At 41.4% G+C, this 19916-nt stretch overlaps 1 protein-coding gene across 1 annotated transcript in view; it reads left to right on the forward strand.

Moving 5' to 3' along the window:
• Positions 1 to 19916, forward strand: part of TTLL5 (tubulin tyrosine ligase like 5) — a gene marked incomplete in the record, with an annotated part of 5893562 nt that overhangs the window by 3475661 nt on the left and 2397985 nt on the right. Inside the window, 1 exon segment of the mRNA XM_044073865.1 lies at positions 6018 to 6138. Coding sequence (XP_043929800.1) covers positions 6018 to 6138 — 121 coding nt within the window.

Consider the following 19916-nt stretch of genomic DNA (forward strand, 5'->3'; position numbering starts at 1 on the left):
ATTTGACTTGCTGATGTGCAGTAAATCTATCAATATTGGGTTGGAGGACACCTTGTATGCTAGACACAAGCCACCTCTTAGCAGTCTGTAGGATATCAAATATACTAACAGGGCTTTGATTTCGTCCATGTAGGATATGTTGTTTAGGCCTTGTATCCTTTTAGTCAGGTATCTCTTAAATTATTCCAGTTGTTGCTTGTGTCTGGACAGCTATATAATAAAAAAATGACATTTCCTAACAAAGAAAAAAACTGTCTGACTATTCTTATATAACTAATAATAGTTATTACCAGCTAAAGGCCTCCACAGTAAGACGACTGTTGACTTTTTGACAGAGTGGGTGAAGCAGCTGGGAAAATGATAGCGCTATATATGAAACATGTCCATTTACAAAGAGAACAAAAAGGCAGTGCTATTCTTGATCTGAGAGACTGATGCTACAGGAGTCAGGAGAGAAAGATCTGGGTGCAATTCCAGGCAAAAGATGACTGGATAGACTAGAATGTTTTCATTTAAAATATGAAGTGGAATGTAATAGGGGAATATCTTCTAACTGCAAATTGTTGAAAGTTTTATGCAGCAAGTAAATGTGAAGACTGAATCTGACCCAAATACTAGGTAGGTGATTGATTTCCAACTTTTTGATTGTAGTTTTTACAGCTATAAGGGGTATCACCCCAGTCCTGTTTATATGTTGCCAAACTTGTTTTTTAGACATGTGGAGTTTTAATGCTAATCATGACTTCCAGACATTTGAGGTGTTTAACAGTAATAGTTTCTGCAAGTGCCTACATTTGATTTTAATTTATTACCACATCGATGGTAATCCACTGAACACAGAAGGCCTTATAAGAGACCTGGGAGCACAGGTTGACAGCAACCTCTCTTTTGGCCACCACATTGCCACTGTGGTCAGATAGTCCTTCTATGTGGCACATCTCATTACTAAGGGTTTCGCATCCAGAAAGAAGGAGGTCATTGTCTCCCTCTACTCTTCCCTCATTAGGCCAGTCATTAAGTACAATGCCCCATCTGGCATGTACCTCACTAAACACCTGCAACAACTGGAGAGGCCACAAAAGTACCTCACAAAGAGGATTCTAGGCCTTAAATGTTTGTCCTATATGGACAGACTCAAAAAAACTCCAACTGTTCTCTGTCTCATATCGACTACTTAGAGGTGATCTCTGCTTGACTTACAAAGCCATGTCTGACCCAGCTCTGTTAGAAATGCTACATCTAAAGAAATCCCAATCCTTCTGCACCACATACTCCAGAGACCTCAACAACTCATTACCACAATCAACATAACATGCTGGAGGGGTAGATTCATATCCCAGAGACTGTCCATGCTATGGAACAGACTTCCCATACATGTCAAGCAGAGCACCCTACTGGCCTTCTTCAAGAGAAATCTTGATGAGTGGATGGGAAATTGAAATTTCACCCCAGGGATCACTCCAGTGGCTTTACTTGACAGAGACACTGGGAACTAAGGTCGGGTGGCATAATGCCAGGGTAATCCTTTGGGCTAGGCCTGTAAAGGCTCTAGGGCCATTAGCCTGGTACACACTTATGAATGTATAATTATTATTATTATTCAGTGTTAAAGCATATGGCAAGCATATGTTGGGTTTCATCTAGAATGTGGTACAGCAGTAGCTAAATTAATAAAAATTCGGAGTTGCTACTGAAGGGGAAGTGTTATCTCCTTTAATGATACTCAAAACAGATGATCATTAAAACTTATATATCCAGTAAAATCTGTGTAATTAGGAATTTTTGTTTATTTTTCATGCCTGCATGATTTACAGAGCAGTTTTCTCTTTGCTGAACAGTATACCTTTTGAAACATACAACATAGTTTAACATTACAGAAATATTAAGCTGCAGGATGAAGGTGATGCAGGTAAAATGATAGATTGTTGAAAAGCCTGTGTGAAAACATAACTGAGTAATACAACCAGAAAATATTGATGTATAAACCATAGTACAGGTAAAAACTTGGAAGAGTAATACAAGCCGCAGACTGAAAATATAGTTAAATTACAGTTAGAATATTTTGATGTGTATCAACATATTAGTGAATAATAACTTGGAAGAATAATTAACATGAAGGAGTGCCATAATTTCTTTTGTTCATTATGTTAAAGGTAAGTAGATAAAATTATATATATGGGTTATTGGAGTAGAAAATGTTTTGCTGTGTAACATAAATGTCCAGTTTGTATAGAGAACTAAGTAAATATTATAAAAGTTAAAGTGTGAAAAAGTTGTCAAGTGAATAGCTTCCAGTGTAATCCGTCTGTAAGATGAATGCTGGTTATACAAGCAAAAATAAAAGTAATGGCAGGACAGCTTCTAGATGACTTTTAATCTAGTATTATGGGGTATATGCAAGATGCAGAAAGTTTAACAGAATAGGTATGTGCTGACAATAGAAATGGTATCTTCCTTTATTTTTGTTTTATTTTTTTTATATGTTTGGACTTGTTCGTTCCTTATGTCAGTCTTAATAATATAAAAGTGGGTGGAGATTAGATACGGTTAGTGGTTGATGTATATGATGAAAAATGTCAGTTATACTGATCTGCTTTATTGACTGGAAAGGTATTGGATGTATGTGTGTAAAATAAGCATGATTAAAGAAATTATTAGTTTCTCCTAATCCCTTGTGTTTTTTTTTTTTTCTTTTGGTGGGTAGCCCAGGTAACATTTTGTTTGAAGCAGGAGCATGTTACACACTGGGAATGAATGTAAAAAAGATGCTTATACAAATAGTTCCATTAAAGTCAGAACAATATTGAAGAGTATTGTGAACCTAGCACACCAGGCATGATAGTTTTTCTTCATCAGCTGAAAATGTTAGTAATGTTGGTGCCATTTAGAAATATATATGTGTAAAGAAAGACGTTGGGAATTATTTTTCCTTTGTTATCTGAGTGGGTAGCTGTGGTGATATTTTTGGTTGAAACAGTAGGCAAGATGCAGACAGGTATAGAATTTGAAATAGAAAATGTTTGAATATATAAGAAATTACAGTGCGAATGAATAGGACATGGAATAATCTTTGATAAAGAAGGTAAATGGATGCAGGAAGATTATATTTTAAGGTTTGAAGGAGATAGGGTGATACGGAGTTTTAGCAGAATGTTTTCATGGGATTCCTGTTAACTGACAGAGGATATGCAAGCGAGGCTAGGAAGCAGTGCATTATAGGTAAGGGACACAGAGTAGAAGTGCTAAATGAATTTTATAGAAACTGATTATAAATGTGAGGACATGTAAAGATAATTATAGATTTTACAGTTTGTGTTGGGTGGACATAAAGGAGTTTCATCAGTAAAGTAATGTATTCTACTTTTCCCCTGGTTAAGAAAGGCATTAGTGTGAGAATAGGTATGATTATTGTACGATTTCTTTCTTTAAAAATATGGTGACATGATTAGTATGCTCCCTTCGAAAGTACAAAATGATACTATTTTATGAATAACAGGAATGTTCCTCTCGTCAAGGTGACTGTGAATATATATATGCAATATAAAAGGAGAAATAGAAATTGTACTGTAAATATGGTTGCTGTAATAACAGCAGTAAAACAGTTGTTTTAAAAAAATAGCAATAAATACTTGACAGCAGTACTGCTATCAAGCAATGCAAAAATATAAACTTTCCTGACTTACAGGGAACATCCATGAGTGAATGAAGGGCCCACCTTTGTGCATGGGGAAGGAGGGTTCCACATAGTTCAAGTGGTATTCTGAGATCATAATCAGCTGTATCTCACAGTAGTGACCCTATGTCACTATATGGATGAAGTGGTCTTCACCATTGTTTTGTTAAGACTTAACTGATTTAGCTTCAGATGGAGAAAACAAACTGATCAGAACTTCAAACTGATATAACATACAATAAAAAGCATTTTTGCAGGGAACAAGCTCCCTGTATCTGTCACATCCCTCTTACTTGTATATACTAACTGTACTGTGACACATCCACAAAGAAGAATACCCACAAAGCAGTGTGCAAATCTGAAACCATGAAGGCAATGACTTCCTGTGGAAAATGGAGGTGGGGATATAAAAACTGGAGAATAGCAGTAGGGGATTTTATCTCAGCTACCTTGAATGAACCATACGTAGTGAAACATTGTCCTATGGTTGTGTTGAATTTCAGTCAGTAAACCACCAGAAGCTGGAATACAGACCAGTAACAAGGCTGAGATGGAAGAACACTGAAGAAGTCATACATTGGAAAGCCTAACTCATGGAGTCCTAGTGAAAGCAGTAATGCATGAGGAAGGTGTAATAGTAGCTCAGATGTCCACAATGGAGACATTCCTGAAGCACATACTGGAGGCTGACAGTGCCTCCATAATTCTACTGTTCTTGAATGCACAGGAGGAGGAGAACTCCAATCCATTACCACCTTTTTTGTCCACAGACAACTTAGATTTTACTGCCATAGAATGAACATTTTCAAAAAGGATACACAATGTTCACCACACTGCTGTATAATGCATTCACCTTCAGGATGATACAGTAAGAATGTGGCCCTGTCCACTAGCCCAAAAAAGCTAACAGATGCAAATCATCATTGCAGTTTTGGACCACTAACCAAGAAATCATTAACCTCAGGTAGACTGTTTCTACTGTAGTTTTAGGGGCAAAGGCTTTCAGAAAGCTAGTATCTGCAAACTGGAATAGTAAATCAGTTAGCATTATGAATGTATTATCCTTTAAGAAAGAAAAAAAAACTTTAAAAAGTACTTAACTAAAGCTTACAGATGTTATTCTCTCAAACACAGTGGTTAATATTAACCACTACTTTTGTGCCTCATTTCACTTTTCTATGCTTCTGTTAATTTTTACTTCCTTCTCATCTGATTTCTTCTCTCTTATTGTAAGCATGGTAGAATAAAACGTTTTGTAGTGCTTGATAACTGTCATCTTTTGTTCTTGACTGCTGTTGTATATGCCTTTTGTGTAAGAATCTCAGGATCATTTCACTTAATCAGTGAGTAAACCACTAAATTAATAAAATATTTAATTTTTATAATACCAAGATCTCCCCTCACACTACTGTTCTCTGTAACTTACCAATTAGCCATTTATTTATTTCTTCTTTAATGTCACTGTACAGTTTCCATCTCTTCTCTTCACAGTTGCTTATTTAGCTCAGAATCACATCTCTTGCTGGCACCAAACATAACACCCAGCATATGGCTCTGCTGTGGTTCTTACAGAATTTAGTGAGGTTGCTTGAGAGGAGCTATAGGAGAAGTATGGTTGACTATGCCTGTTTTGGGGTCACAGATCTCAAGATGTTCAGCACCTTTGATTCTCAAATAGTTCTCCACTGGTTCCCCTTTGGTTAGTGAGACACAGTAGCTTTTGTGAATGAATACAATATTTGACTTTGTTTTAGTCTTGTACTGTTTATCCTTTGTATATAGAATTGTTAAACTGATCACTTCATGGCCCTGACAAGTATCTGCTTGAGTTTTCTGAACACCTGAGAAAGGTTATTTATCTTTAACTCCTCAAACAGGTTTACACCATTTCTTGGAATTTCTCAATTATTACTTATTGTTTTATTTGAGTGTCTTCCACGTAGAATCTCACCACTAATTCCCTTGTTGACCTCTTGCTAGGTATTCAATAGTAGATATCTTCTTTTTTGAAATTTTATTGCACCTTGTTACCTTAACAGTGTGTGCCTTGTCTCCAGATTTTAGTATTGATACTTGGTGTGAATGCAGCTGTACAAGTATTTAGCTTTTGTGTTTGCCTTAGAACTGAAAGAAAAGCAGTATTCCATCTCCTGTTCAGCGGTCTTATGTAATAAGAGAACAACACAAGTGAAGAATATACATTATTGTTGTTAGAAACACATTGTTATTCTGATAAGTAATTTTTTTTCTTTCTAGATTTGAAAATGAGAATTACAGAAGTATATCAGAGAAGGAAAACAAAATAGTTAAATTATTTATTTGTTTCTATTTTTCATGTTTTTAGCAAAGTTCAAGCACGAATGGCTTTTTCAGCCTATCTAGAAAAGGTTCAAACACGACTGAAGACCGAAATTGTGGAGCACGACCAGAACACAGCATGGGTTTCCAAAGAAGATGAACAGATGGTGAGCTTTTCTATGGGTGTTTTTTTTTAACAAGTGGGTTACTTTTTTATTTCAAATGTTGTGTGCCAGAATATTTTTCTAAGTTACTCTCATCTTATCTGTACATAAGTCTCATTTGTATGTGGTCAAATAACCTTTATAAGTAACAGTGTATCAAATTAATATTTACTGTGTATATATGTTTATTATTGTCTCAACTCACTTGTTCAGCAAGTCATATTTTATGAAATTTCATAACGTCTTGATAGTGGTGTTGATATTTATTGCCTTTATGCACTCAGTGTTTTTCATAGATTGTTACTAAGTTAATGACTGCGGTGTGTGTGTGTGGAGGGGGGGGGGTGCTTTCTAAGCCTAGCCATGTTTTCCCAAAAGAGTAATGAGCTTTTCTTCCCTTGGATGGCAGTGAAGATGGGGATATCCCAGTCAGACATTCTTGGTCAACAGATATAAGTAATGTATGTATTGTTGACCTTGATTTTTGTTTTTGAGGGCCTCAGGACTATCACAGTTTGGGAAAAAAACTTTTGATGCTTAAAGAAGTTGGTTGTGTCCACTGATGTTCATTGTGTTTCACTGTTGCAGTCATCACATGTGGGTTATCTCTGCTGGGTAGTCCTCGGCCGGCCTAAGTACCAGAGTACAAATTTCCCTCCTGCGACGGCTGTTCTGAGTGTGTGTCTGACATCAGGTTGTCAGGTCTATAAAGGGAGACAGCTGATGCCATTACATCAGTCTTTCTTGCCGTGAAGCCTGAACCAGAAGCAGTTTTGTGAGTGTGTTGGTCGGCTGTTGCCAGAGTGAAGACAACAGTCTAAAGCTGTGTACCCCGTTGGGGAATCTTTTCTTGCCTTAAACTGATGTCAGAGAAAGTTAATAACTGTCTCAATTGTGGAATGCAGATCCCACACCGAGACTTCCATTCTCTCTGCATCACCTGTTTAGGCCCAGACCACGATGTTCCAGGGTGTCAGTTCTGTGCCCTCTTTAATGCTTGTACTATAAAAAGAAGAGCTGATATTGTAAGGAGGCATTTTAGTCAGTCTTTCCAGCAACACAAACTGGCGTCAGTCTCTCAAGCAGTTACTGACTTTCCTAGGAAGAAAAAAGTCAAAGACAAGGATAGGCCTCCAAAAACTAGGCCCTCTGATGACCCCGGACTGCCATCTACCTTTTCTCAAAGCAAGGTTACAGCTGAACTCAGTGAGGTGCCTTTGCAGCCCCTGATGACAGCAAACAATCCACTGCAGGCCTCTACCAAGACCCATTCGGAGTCCGGTACGCCACCGGATCAACCTCCTCCTGCCAAGATGTCATTTGTTTCTCACTCAGTTGGGTCTGGAGCTGCTTTGCAGGCACCAGCTTCAGCAAAGTCCCCACTGACATCTGAAGTCAGGATTAGACCGACGACAACGACGACAGTCAAACTGACTCTGTATAAGGCTACTGAACCAGCTAGGCCCAAGCCAAAATATACCCCACAAAGAACCTTCCACAGGGCCCCAGCCACCAACCTGCTAACCAGCCAGCCCCTCACTCACAGCAACTTCTCAGAATGGCAGCGGACTTGATGACTCTGATCAGGGGTAGCCAACCTCCCCCTTCCATAACAGCCAAAAGAAAAAGAGACCCCCCCCCATGAGGTCCTCTCAGACCAGGAATCAGTGGATTCAGACCTGGAGGAGTCCGATATGGAAGACCAGCCCTTAAGATGCATTTGAGGACTCTGATGCTGATGATCCCATTCCAACTGCCTCTCCCACTGAGGATCTTTCTTTTGGGGAAACTCTAAACACTCTCAAAGAACATTTTCAGTGGGAGGCCCAGGATTACCCCCAGTCTAAAAGAATTTTTAGATCTGCCTCAGCATAAGCCCCTGCCCATTCCTCCTATCCTGGATGTAGTAGAGGATGTTTTCCTAGAATTGGCCCTATCTCCATATTCTCTCCCTCCAGCACCCAGAAAACCTGATAGATATTACAGGATGCATGACTCTCACAAATACCTATTTAAAAACCCTACTGTGGACCCTGAAGGAATCACTCAGGACCCTAAGGGAGCTAGTGCAAGCTCTTCGAAAAACCCGATCCCATCTGACAAAGAAAGCAGAGCTCTAGACAGGATGGGTAAAAAGGTTTACACCTCAGCCACTTTAGCTGTTAGGACATTAATCTGTCAATTTCATATGATTAAATTCCAGCAGAATGTACTTGAACTCATTAAACAGAAAATATCTCCCTTGCCTAACAGTAACACTACCAGAGAATTAACAGACCTCATACAGTCTAGCTCTCAGGTAGCAAAGCATTCCTTACATTATGGTTATGATGCCTTGGAAGCCTCTACTAGGGCTGCAGCTACAGGATCAATTATCAGAAGGCATGCCTGGTTAAGGGAGCAACCTTTGCCTGACTAGCTAAAATCCAAACTTTTAGATGCCTGTTTGGATAAAGAGCAGTTATTTGCCCCCAAGGCAGAGGAGGCCATCAAGAAAATGGAAGAAAAAGCCAAATCCATGCAGACTGTAAAGGATTTTCTGCAGATTCAGCCTCCCAGGTTCAGCAGAAACTTCCCTACTAAGCACTGGCACTTTCCCTCTCAGGATGCAGAGACAGAACCCCTAGGCCACAGGCACACAGCCAACAAAGAACTAGGCAGTAGTCCACTGCCCCGCAAAGGCAGGGGAGTTCTAAGCCCACTTCCTTCGCCAGAGACTCACAATGACTCCCTTCCCTCCCCTCTGCCCCCCAGGTCTCCAGACAAGCTAGGAGGAAGACTTTCCCGCTTCCTAGAAAACTGACAGGCCATCAGTTCAGATCTCTGGGTCCTGAAAATTGTTACCAGTGGGTATAGATTCTTTTTCAAAGAAAAAACAAGGAGATCAGGTTGCCCAGACTTCCCTGCAAGCCAGACAACAGAAGCTATTTGCCAGATCAAAAAACTTTACACCAAGGGTGCTGTAGAACCCGTGCCCAAGGAACAGACCAGGAAGGGATTTTACTCAAGGCTGTTCCTGGTTCCCAGAAAAGAGGGCACATGGCACCCTATCCTAGGACCTCTCTGCCCTGAATCTGTCCCTTCTGGTTCAAAAATTCAAACTTATGACACTACAGAAAATACTGCCTATGCTCCTACCACAAGCCTGGCTAGTGACCCTAAATCTGAAGGATGACTACCTGCATATTCCTATCAGAGAGTCCTGCAGGAGTTACCTAAGGTTCAGAGCAGGGTCCCAGCACTTTCAATTCTCTGCACTGCCCTTTGTCTTATCCACTGCTCCCAGAGTCTTTACAAAGTGCTTGGCTCCAGTTATTGCTTACTGCAGACAGAGAGCCATATAAATGTACTCCTATCTAGACGACTACCTCATTCAGGCAGAAACCAAGGAAAAGCTCCTACAAGACCTCTCCTTTGTGCAGACCCTACTGACCTCACTGGGGTTCACAGTAAACATGGAGAAATCCCAGCTGCTATCCATACGATGGATTGCCTTCCTGGGCACTCTGCTAGACACATTCACATAAGTGGCCTTCTTCACCCACAAGAAACAGACCTATCTCCTCTGGTGGGCCCAGACTTGCTCCCTAAACAAGGGCCTTCCTTTTGTCCTTCTGCCACACAAGCAGACCTTGACCACAGACACCCTCAGACATTGCCTGGGGAGCCCACACTGGAACTCTGCAAACCCAGGCCTTTTGGGAACAGGAAGTTCTAGGTCTCCATATCAGTTTGAAAGAAATGCTGGCAGTGCACAGAGCTATGCTAACCTTTCAAGAGCATCTATCACCAGGGGTACAGACAACACCACTGTCATGTGGTACATCAACAAACAGGGGGGGGCAATTATTCCTACCCTTTATGTTGCCTTGCCATGGAAATCTGGCAGTCAGCATCGAATCTGGGACTGTATCTCTTAGCTCAATACCTCCCAGGGAAGCAAAACACCCTGACAGATCATGGACCCCCACAAGTGGCAGTTGCACAGGGAGATCTTCTTACAGATCACTCTCTTCTGGGGGGAGCCAGACATAGACCTTTTCTCAAGTCACCAGAATGGTCAGCTGGCCAAATTCTGCTCAAGACAGTTTCACCCAGAAGTCTGGAGGGTGGATGCCCTCTCCTTCCACTGGGGCAGCCTGTTTGTGTATGCCTTTCCCCCACTTCCTCTGATACCCAAGGTTCTACTCCTCAAGATCAGAGAAAAGGCCCAAGAGCTACCCTGATTGCCTCAGATTGGCCAAGGCAGCACTGGACCCCATACTCCTCAGCATGAGTATGCACCCTCCCTTTACCCTGCTCTCCACTGCAGATCTTCTCACACAACAGGGAGAGAAGCTCCTGCATCCATGCCTTGCCACACTCAAGTTAACAGCATGGCTGATTCCTCAAAGACAGTTAACTCTACAGCCCTCAGCAATCAGGTATTAAGACATTATTAAGGAGGCTCGCAGACCCAGCACCAGAAAATCGTATTCCTCTAAATGGAAGAGATTCACCTGCTGGTGCTTCAGTAGGAGCCCCCCAGCACTACCACCTCTTTACCCCTGGTTCTGGACTACCTGGAAGAGCTCCTCCATAAGGGTTTGTCTTAATCCTCTATCAAGACTCACTTTGGCTATCTCAGCCTACGTCCAAACGGATCAGCCTTTATTCTCTTAACATCTCTTGAAGCAGTTCCTCAGAGGTGTGGCTCACATCAGACCACAAAGAAGGCCCCCTGCACCAGCTTGGGATCTAAACTTTGTCCTGGAAAAGCTGATTCTACCGCCTTTTGAGCCAGCTTCCACAGCATGTCTCAAATATCTCTCTTGGAAGACTGCCCTTTTGCTAGCCATCACTTCTGCTAGGAGGGTATCTGAACTTCAGGCTCTTATGGCTACTGAGACTTTCATTATCTTCCACTTGGACAGGGTCTCTCTAAGAACAAACACCTCCTTCATGCCTAAGGTGGTCTCTGAGGTAACCCTCAACCAAGCCATACACCTACCCACCTTCTTTCCTAAACCAACAAATAGAGGGGAGAGAATTTTGCATACCTTAGATGTGCACAAACTGTTGAGATTTTACCTTTACAGGACCAAATCAATCAGGAAAACTGAGCAACTCCTGGTTTCATTCACCCCTGGGGCAGAGGGTAAACCCATTACTAAGCAAACAATTTCCAAATGGATCTCTCATTGTATACATTTCTGCTATACCTTCCATGGAAAGAGTCCTCCCAAAACTGTCAGTTCCCATTCTACAAGAGCAGCCTCCACCTTCACTGAGGGGGGTTCCTACCAAGGAAATTCTGGAAGCTCCTGCTTGGACATCTATCCACAATATCACCAAGCACTACCAGCTGACTACTTTCTCCAAAACCAGGGCAGGATTTGCTTCTGCATTCTTGCAGGACATGATAACATCCCCATAATTGTGCAGCTTTCCTTCACCCACTTCCTCTGCTGTGGGATTCTTCCCACAAGTGATGACTGCAACAGTGAAACACGAAGAATATAGTACAGTTGTGTACACTTACCATAAATGTAGATGTTCGAGTGTATTCACTGTTGCAGTCCTGTTTCCCTCCCATCTACCCCCTTTTTACTTAACTATTGTATATATCTTCTCTGGGGTTCAAGACCTTTGGGGCAAGAAAAACTGATGTAATGGCGTCAGCTGTCTCCCTTTATAGCACTGAGGACCTGACATCAGCCACACTCACAGAACAGCTGACGCAGGAGGGAAACCTTTACTCTGGTACTCGTACCAGCCGATGGCTACACAGCCGGGATAATCCACAAGTGATGACTGCAACAATGAATGCACTCGAACATCTACATTTATGGTAAGTGTACACAACTGTACTTTCTATAAATTGCAGCTAATTAAAGTTACTTTTTATGATAAAATAAGGTTAATTGTGGGACTGAGTAATAAAATGATACTGTCTGAGGTTCTCTGTTAAAAGGCTGGGAGATAGTTGGAAACACTATTGGAAAGTACGATTGTGGTGAAAGAGATTTGCAATGACAAGTATCAAAAGGAGTAGCAGCCACTGTGGTCACAGCAGACATGTTCCATGGATGATAACAATTGTTTTGGTTAAATGTTAAGGAAGTAATGAGAACTTTGGAAGAAGTAAAATTTGGCTTGTGGATTTTTCTGGATTTTTGAAGAATGCATAAGATGACGTCAAGAATTGAGTTTCTGGCCAACGTAAAGCAGCACTTTTTTAGAGCTCCACAAAACTATTCTAAAATATGAGAAATTTTTTAGTTTTATCAAACAAAAATAATTAAATACTGTTGATAAAGATCTGAACTACTTAAATAACAACTTTGGTGGCTTTTCATCGAGATTTTCCTGTCAAATTAATTTGGAGATGCTTCTTCTTTGTGGAAATTAGTAACTCAAAGAACTCACACTCTGAGACTTTCTTGAAGAAAGAAATGCATATGATGGTCTACTACACTACAATAATTATCCTTGAAAATGGATGGGTTTAAGGAAAACTTAGAAAATCTTAAAGAAAATTGCCAAAAACAAACTGATGTCTTCAGATAACTACTTCAACAGCATCAAACTAAAATATCAGACATTGAAATATCCTTGAGTGATATAGAGGGGAGACTCAAAGAAGAAGCAAATCAAAATGAATTTTTTTTACAGCAGAACACCTGGCTTATCAACAAAGTAGATGCTTTTGAGAATAAATAAAGGAGAACTAATATCAGAATTTTCAGACTACCTGATAGAACCGAAGGTGTGGACATCATCCTTCTTTAAATTCATGGATACCTGAATTTTTAGACTTAAAAGAAGGTTTCTCCTATGGCATAGAAAGAGCACATGGAGCCATAGGGAAGACACACACTACTTCATCTACTGCACCTCCAAGGTCAGTTGTAGTAAAGGTCCTATCCTATCTAGATAAGGAAATTAATGACTTTACCAGAGTACTAGACTTGAGAAAAAAAGCTGGCCACTTGTGAAATTACTTAAGCAAAACAATGTAAAAGCACAACTTGTTTATCCTGCAAAAATTAAAATCTTCTACTCAAATGAAATGAGGACATTTAGCAATTTAGAGGAAGCCTCTACTTTTATCAAATATAACAATATAATAACAATTCCAGAAGAAATAGATTGATCATCTTCTTCCCTGAAGAGATCTCCTGAAACAAATTCTTGGACAGGTGTAAAAAAAGAAGAAACAAAAGACAGAATCCAAAACTACAGTATTCACTAAACCCCTCAAAGCATCTAATAAAGTGTGATTTACATGTCAATTATCATAAACGTATGTATAATTATTTACTCATTTATTTTTCTCCCTTTTCTCTCTACATATGAGGTATTTATTGAAGCTTTTAAATTAATTTAGATTAAGCACTAGAATTACATAGTAGATGCCGTATCTCTCATCCCCCCCCCTTTTTTCCTCCTTTTTAATTGAAAGGTTTATGGGGAGTTAATAAGTGACTATGGGACTAATAGTTTGCTTGATTTGCTGTTAGATATCTTGAATCTTAGTGTGCATGGGAAGGATTGTTAGACAAGTTAGTTTTCTTTGCATATCACTCGACTGATTCTTTAATTCTTCTAAGGTTCTATGTGACAAACTGTATTGAATTTATGTTGAAGGAATGTATTCTGTAGCAGAATGATAGTTATGTTAGTAAGTAATGGTAACTTGCAGCTGGATGGTCTTCTATACTAATTTATCAATGTCTAATCATTTTGAAAGTTAAAAGACGGTAGGTAGTAGTCAAGCGCCTATGCCTTGAATATACATGTCGTTTCCCCATTTTCCATTAAATTCACTAAATTGAATAAGAAACATTCTAGGAAGCTACGAGGTGATGATTTTATATTCGCAAGATGAATCGTGAGTCTCGGAGCACTTTTCACTCACTTCATAGATGCATAGCTGGGTCCCTTGGTCTTGCTGACATGTCTGAAGAGTTTTGGGGATGCATGATTCTCACTTAATTTATAATTATAAGTGACATCCAATCACTTAGATGCAGCATAAATTAAAAAAAAACTATAATAGCAATTTGAGATACTTTCAGACAAGGCAACCTTAAATGGAAATTAATGACATTCTCGTTTGGTATATTGTAACATTACTGCACAAGTGGGCAGTTTATATGATTGTTGATGTTCTTCGTGTTTCACTGTTGCAGTCATCACATTTGGGTTATCCCTGCCAAGGTAGCCTTCGGGCGGCCTGAATACCAGAGACTTAGTATATCTGCATCAGTTGCTGTCTCTTGAGGACTGACTTCAGGTCATCAGTGGTATAAAGAAAGGAAGCTGAAGCCATTACATCAGTCTTTCTTGCCGTGGAGCCCAAAGCAGAAGCAGTTCGCATGAGTACCGGTCGGCTGCTACCTGAGTTTCGTTTCTGAACTGAAGTTGAAGTCTTCGAAAGCTAAGTACCCCATTGGGGATCCTTTTTTCTTGCACTAACCAATGTCAGAAAAAGTTAATAATTGTCTCGCCTGTGGAAAACAAATACCACACCGGGACTTCCACTCTTACTGCGTCACTTGTCTAGGCCCAGACCACAATGTCACTTCTGTGCTTTGTTTAACACCAGAAGACTCCATCGTGAATTGTTTTGTTGCTAAGATTTTTCGGAAAAAGACATATTCAAACACCTTCCTCCACTTTTCAAGTAGTCACCCACATTATCAGAAAAAAATCTGTCGTTAAAGGCCAACTGGTGAGGGCAGCCAGGATGGTCAGTTTAGACCACGACTTTCAGGAAGAGTGTCTTACACTTAAGAATTTGTTCTTACATCGAGGTTATCCTGAACCACTGTTAGATATGTTAATACATGAGGTAACAGAGAAGAGAAGATGTAACATTTATATCCCTGTATTACCAGTTAAAGACACTTCAACTTCCACACCTTTGCCCATCATGACAGGGGGAAGACTGTGTTAGTTTATTAGAAGACGTTAGCCAAGAAGCGCTACTAATCAACACCAATAACACAGTAAGTTTTATAACTACCTTTAGTAAAGATAGTTACACTTGTGTAAGCATTTTGGAGAAAAACTGGGGATTGTTTAAAATGTTCCCGTCTATTTTAGATAAGTTAGGTGAACACCCTAAGGTGGTTTTCAGGAGAGGGAAGAACCTCAAAGTGCTATTGGAACATAAAGATACATTTACAACACGCAACTCAGGGATGTCTAAGTGTTACAATTGTAATTATTGTAGATATGTGCAAGAAACTAACTGTTTCCATATAAATGGTAAGGTTTACAAACTGAACCATAGATTTAATTGTAATTCCTCCTTTATTATATATTTAGCTAGATGTACACTCTGCCCGGCCTTCTATATAGGAAAAACAGAAAGAAGACTTAGGGACAGAATGTACGAACATTTATATGCAATTAGAAAATGTAAACTTGAAAATGCACTAGCTAAACACAATTTTGGTTATCAGAATCATAACTTCAACTTTTTGGCTATTGATCAAGTTAATACTGATAGTAGAGGAGGACCGAGACCACTAAAACTTGAGGAGTTGGAATTGGTGTGGCAAGTAAGGCTTAATGCCTATAGCCACCCTGGTCTCAATGACACTTGTTCTATTTCTAGTGTACTTAAACTGAATAGCCTCAAGTGATGAGCCTCTTCCTCTATATGGTATAATTTGGGTTATTTATTATGGTGAAATAATTAGACTCTGCATAGTTTGGGTCACTGTGTGCTTAGTTTAATTTTCAAATTTATGATTTATTGATACTTTTTCAGTGAAGTTTGAAAACGACTGGTTAATTTCACTTTTTAATTTTACTTTTTTATTTCATACCTTTTACAATGTACTGTATTGTTTCAACATCCATTGTCATTATTCTTGTCTTGAGAACTTTCAGTTTAGTTATTCTAAACAGTATTAATGGATTGGCTTTTTTTAGCCACGTGTTTAAGATGTTTTAATTGTCTGTTTATATAAAGGTCAGGTGGTTAATTAATTAATTTTAACAGTTTCTGAAGAAGTCAGCGTACTTCGCTGACCAAAAGCGCTTAAGTGGATTAAAGTGGATTCAACGTATTTCTTTGTACTGCGTGTTCTTGCCCTTGCTCATTCTAGTTTGGTCATTTTAGTTTGTTTCTCAGTCTTATGTCTACTGTTTTGATATTTGGTACTAAAGCAGAAGAGGTCTTAAAAAAGATGGAAGAAAAAGCAAACTCTATGCAGACTGTTAAGGATTTCTTACAGCCCCCTAGGTTCAGCAGGCATTTTCCCTCCAAACTGGTCCTTTCTTGCTTCTAGTAAACAGGGCCAGCCTAGGCCTTGTGGAAATAGACCTCCCTGACAGCAGTCTCAGGGGTTGCAGAGATCTAAGCAGTGGACTGCCTCCACTTCAAAACCAGGGAGTTCTAAGCCACCCCCTTATAGTAAGAACTCACAATGACTTACCCTCTCCCGACCTCACCACTGCCCACCTTCACATACCCTTAGGAGGAAAACTCTCCTTTCACTCAAGCACCGGGCCACCATTACCAAGGACCAATGGCTTCTGAACATTGTGTCTCAGGGGTACAAATTCTCCTTCCACACCCTTCCAACCCCAAAAGGGTTCCCAGATCTACCAGCAAATCAGTGGGCAGAGGCTAAAAAGTAAATCCATTCCCTGCTTTCCTGGGGGCAGTAGAGCACATACCTGCAGAGCAGATAGGCCTAGGCTTCTACTCCAGACTTTTTCTGGTGCCCCAAAAAGAGGGCACCTGGTGCCCCATCTTTGATCTATCCATTCTAAACACCTTCCTGGTGATTCCAAAATTCAAAATGCTCACCCTTCAGCAGTTGCTACCCATGCTCTCAAAGGACACTTGGCTAGCCACCTTGGACCTAAAAGAGGCCTACCTCCACATTCCCATCAGGGAGTCCTGCAGAAAATATATCCGCTTCAGGACAGGATCTCAACACTTCCAGTTCTCTGCACTTCCCTTTGGCTTATCTACTGCTCCCAGAATTTTTACAAAATTCCTGGCTCTGGCCATTGCCTTTTGCAGACAAAGAAATATTTAAGTTTACCCTTACTTAGACGACTGCCTCATTCAGGCAGACAGCCAGGAAAAGCTGCTCAAAGATCTGGCCTTTGTAAAGGACCTACTAACCTCCCTAGGGTACACAATCAATGAAAAGAAATCCAAACAGGTACACACCAAAAGGATAATCTTCCTGGGAGCAAGTCTGGACACAGCATCCCAGATAGCATGTCTCACACTAGAGAAATGAATTTTCCTATCAGCTTACTTCTCTCAACTGGCCACCAGGCCCCAGCTTTCTGCAAGGAAATACTTGCAAGCCCTGGGGTTCATGGCATCCTGCATACCCCTCAATTCCATATGCCAAACTACATATGAGGAAACTCAAGTGGTATCTAAAGAGCTTTTGGTGTCAACACTTCTACCTATTATTCCTTGCCTGAGGAAGGAATTTCTTTGTTGGGCAGAAGCCTGCTCCTGCAGCAAGGGACTTACCTTCTTCCCACTCCCCGCCGCCCAGACCCTCACCACAGATGCATCAGACTATGTTTGGGGTGCACACCTGGATGGCAGGTGCATAAAGGGCCAATGGAACCCCCAGCAACTCCCCTGCACATCAGTCAAAAAGAGATGATGGCTGTGCAGCAGGCCTTGATAGCTTTCAAACCCCTTCTGTCTCTAGGGCTTCTCCTGATCAAAACAGACAACACCACTGTGATATGGTACATCAACAAGTAGGGAGGGACTCACTCCTACCCGCTTTGCAGGCTGGCCATGACCTTTTGGTTCACAGCCTCTTCCATGCAACTACACCTTTTAGCACAATACCTGCTAGGCTCTCTCAACTCCCTGGCAGACCAATTAAGCAGAAAGCTTTTGGACCCCCCATGAGTGGCAGCTCAAAAGAAACACTTTCTTCCTAATAATTCAGAAATGGGGGACGCGGAGGTCAACCTTTTTGCCGCTTCAGCTACGAGGTTGCGCTTCACTGGCTCAGGTTGTATTAATCTTTTGTAATTTTAGTAGTTAAATTTAGTGTATATTTTTCAAATTTTTTGTTAAATCAGAGTAGTACTGTAGACTAGTCTTAGTTTTCCCTGTGTTTTCTGACCCTTAGGAAACTCGTTTTTACTTAGGGAGTTTCTCCCCTCCCCCCATCTCCCTAAGTAGGCCGTTTAAGTTAGAGGCTATCCCCTTACCTTTTATATTGTTTTTAGTAGGAAGTAGTGTTTAGCCTTTGTAGTCTAAGATCATAGTCTCTTAGTTTTGTTAGTATAGTTACCTTAAATTTTTGTGTGAAGGTGTGGGACTAGTGTGTGTGTGGTTTTTTTTTTTTTTGCACTAGTCTAAATTTCATCCATCGGTATTCCTTTTTTCTATAACATGTCAAAGGATACCAAGGTATCAGGGTTCAAGAAGTGTGACTCGTGCTGTCAGAAAATGTCTCTGACAGACGGTCACACTTATTGTGCTTATTGTTTGGGTGCCCTACACCTGCAGGACTCTTGCTCGGTATGTCATGCCTTTAGTCCGAGAGTCCTACAGGAGCGTAGGAACAAGTTAATTCTCAGGGGATTACTAAAACCCGAGGGGTGTCCGGCAAAGTCTCAGCCAGTGAAAACCCCTAAGCCCACCAAGCCGTCAGCTCCCAGTACGGAGCCGTCGCCAGGTGGAGCATCTGCTTCAATTTCGGTTCCGGCCGGAACCGAAGTATCAAAATCTCTCTCGGCTCCGACCTTGGTGCCGGAGCCATCAGAGCCGTAAGCGATCCAGGTCGCCATCCCTGGAGTTGATTCGCTCGGCTCCAGGATCACCTTTGCTACAGTCTGAACGGAGCCATAGGTCCCACTCTTCTCGGTCCTCGAGGCTGTCCGATCATGACTTGGAGAGAGTGGTTAGTAGACACCTCAAATCGCAGGCCCTGGCTAAACTGTTAATTAGCCCTCCTCATCAGGCTGTGGCTGCTCCTTTTTCTGAAGTAGTTCCTCCTTCGACTCCTCCTGTCAGTTCGGAGCTGGAGCTTGTTGGGGCTCGGATCCTGGAAACGTCGGCACCGATGCTTCCCCTTTTGGCTCCTTCATCGGCTCTGATTTCTTCAATGGTTCCGTCCTTGGAGGGATCTGGGCACCGAGTCTCCCTCATCGGCTCCGAGGGGGCGAGTGGCATCGGACCCTTGTCCGACCCCATTCTCCCACTTGGAGACTCGGAGCGGGGGCCCTCTTCTCTGCCGGACAGGGGCGCCTTCGAGGTCATGAGGAGCGTGCTGAATTCTGAGTCTGCACCTCGATCAGCCCTTTCAGCTCCTCCCCCCAGGGTGCCTGCTTCGGTCTCTGCCCCTCCTCCAGACCCCAAGTGAGGGGATCAAATGCTCCAGGTCACCCCACTGGGTGTATCTTCCTCTTCCGAGGCCTCCCCTGAGATTTCAGAGGAGCCCCCTCGAAAGAAGAAATGTAAGAGGAAACAGGTTGACTCCCCAGAGTCGGTCACGTCAGATACTGACTTGGAGGATTCAGAAGGGTCCCCTAGATCCTCCTCTGAAGATGTCTCTTTTTCAGACATCCTTGAGATCCTTAAGCAGAGGAGGAACTGGTCTGCCCTTAACCCTTCTGAGAGCGAGTCGGTATACTTGGATGCGTTTGGTTCTCACCCCTCCACCTCCTGGGTGTCTCTGCCTTTCGATCCATTAATGGAAGTGGTGGCTCGGAAGGCGTGGTCAGCTCCGGACACACTGGAACCAACCCCCTGCAGGCTCACTAAGTTTATTACGGCCCCTTGA

Source organism: Protopterus annectens, chromosome 6.part0, assembly GCF_019279795.1.
Source record: "Protopterus annectens isolate FY-2018-M chromosome 6.part0, PAN1.0, whole genome shotgun sequence".
Taxonomy (NCBI): domain Eukaryota; kingdom Metazoa; phylum Chordata; order Ceratodontiformes; family Protopteridae; genus Protopterus; species Protopterus annectens.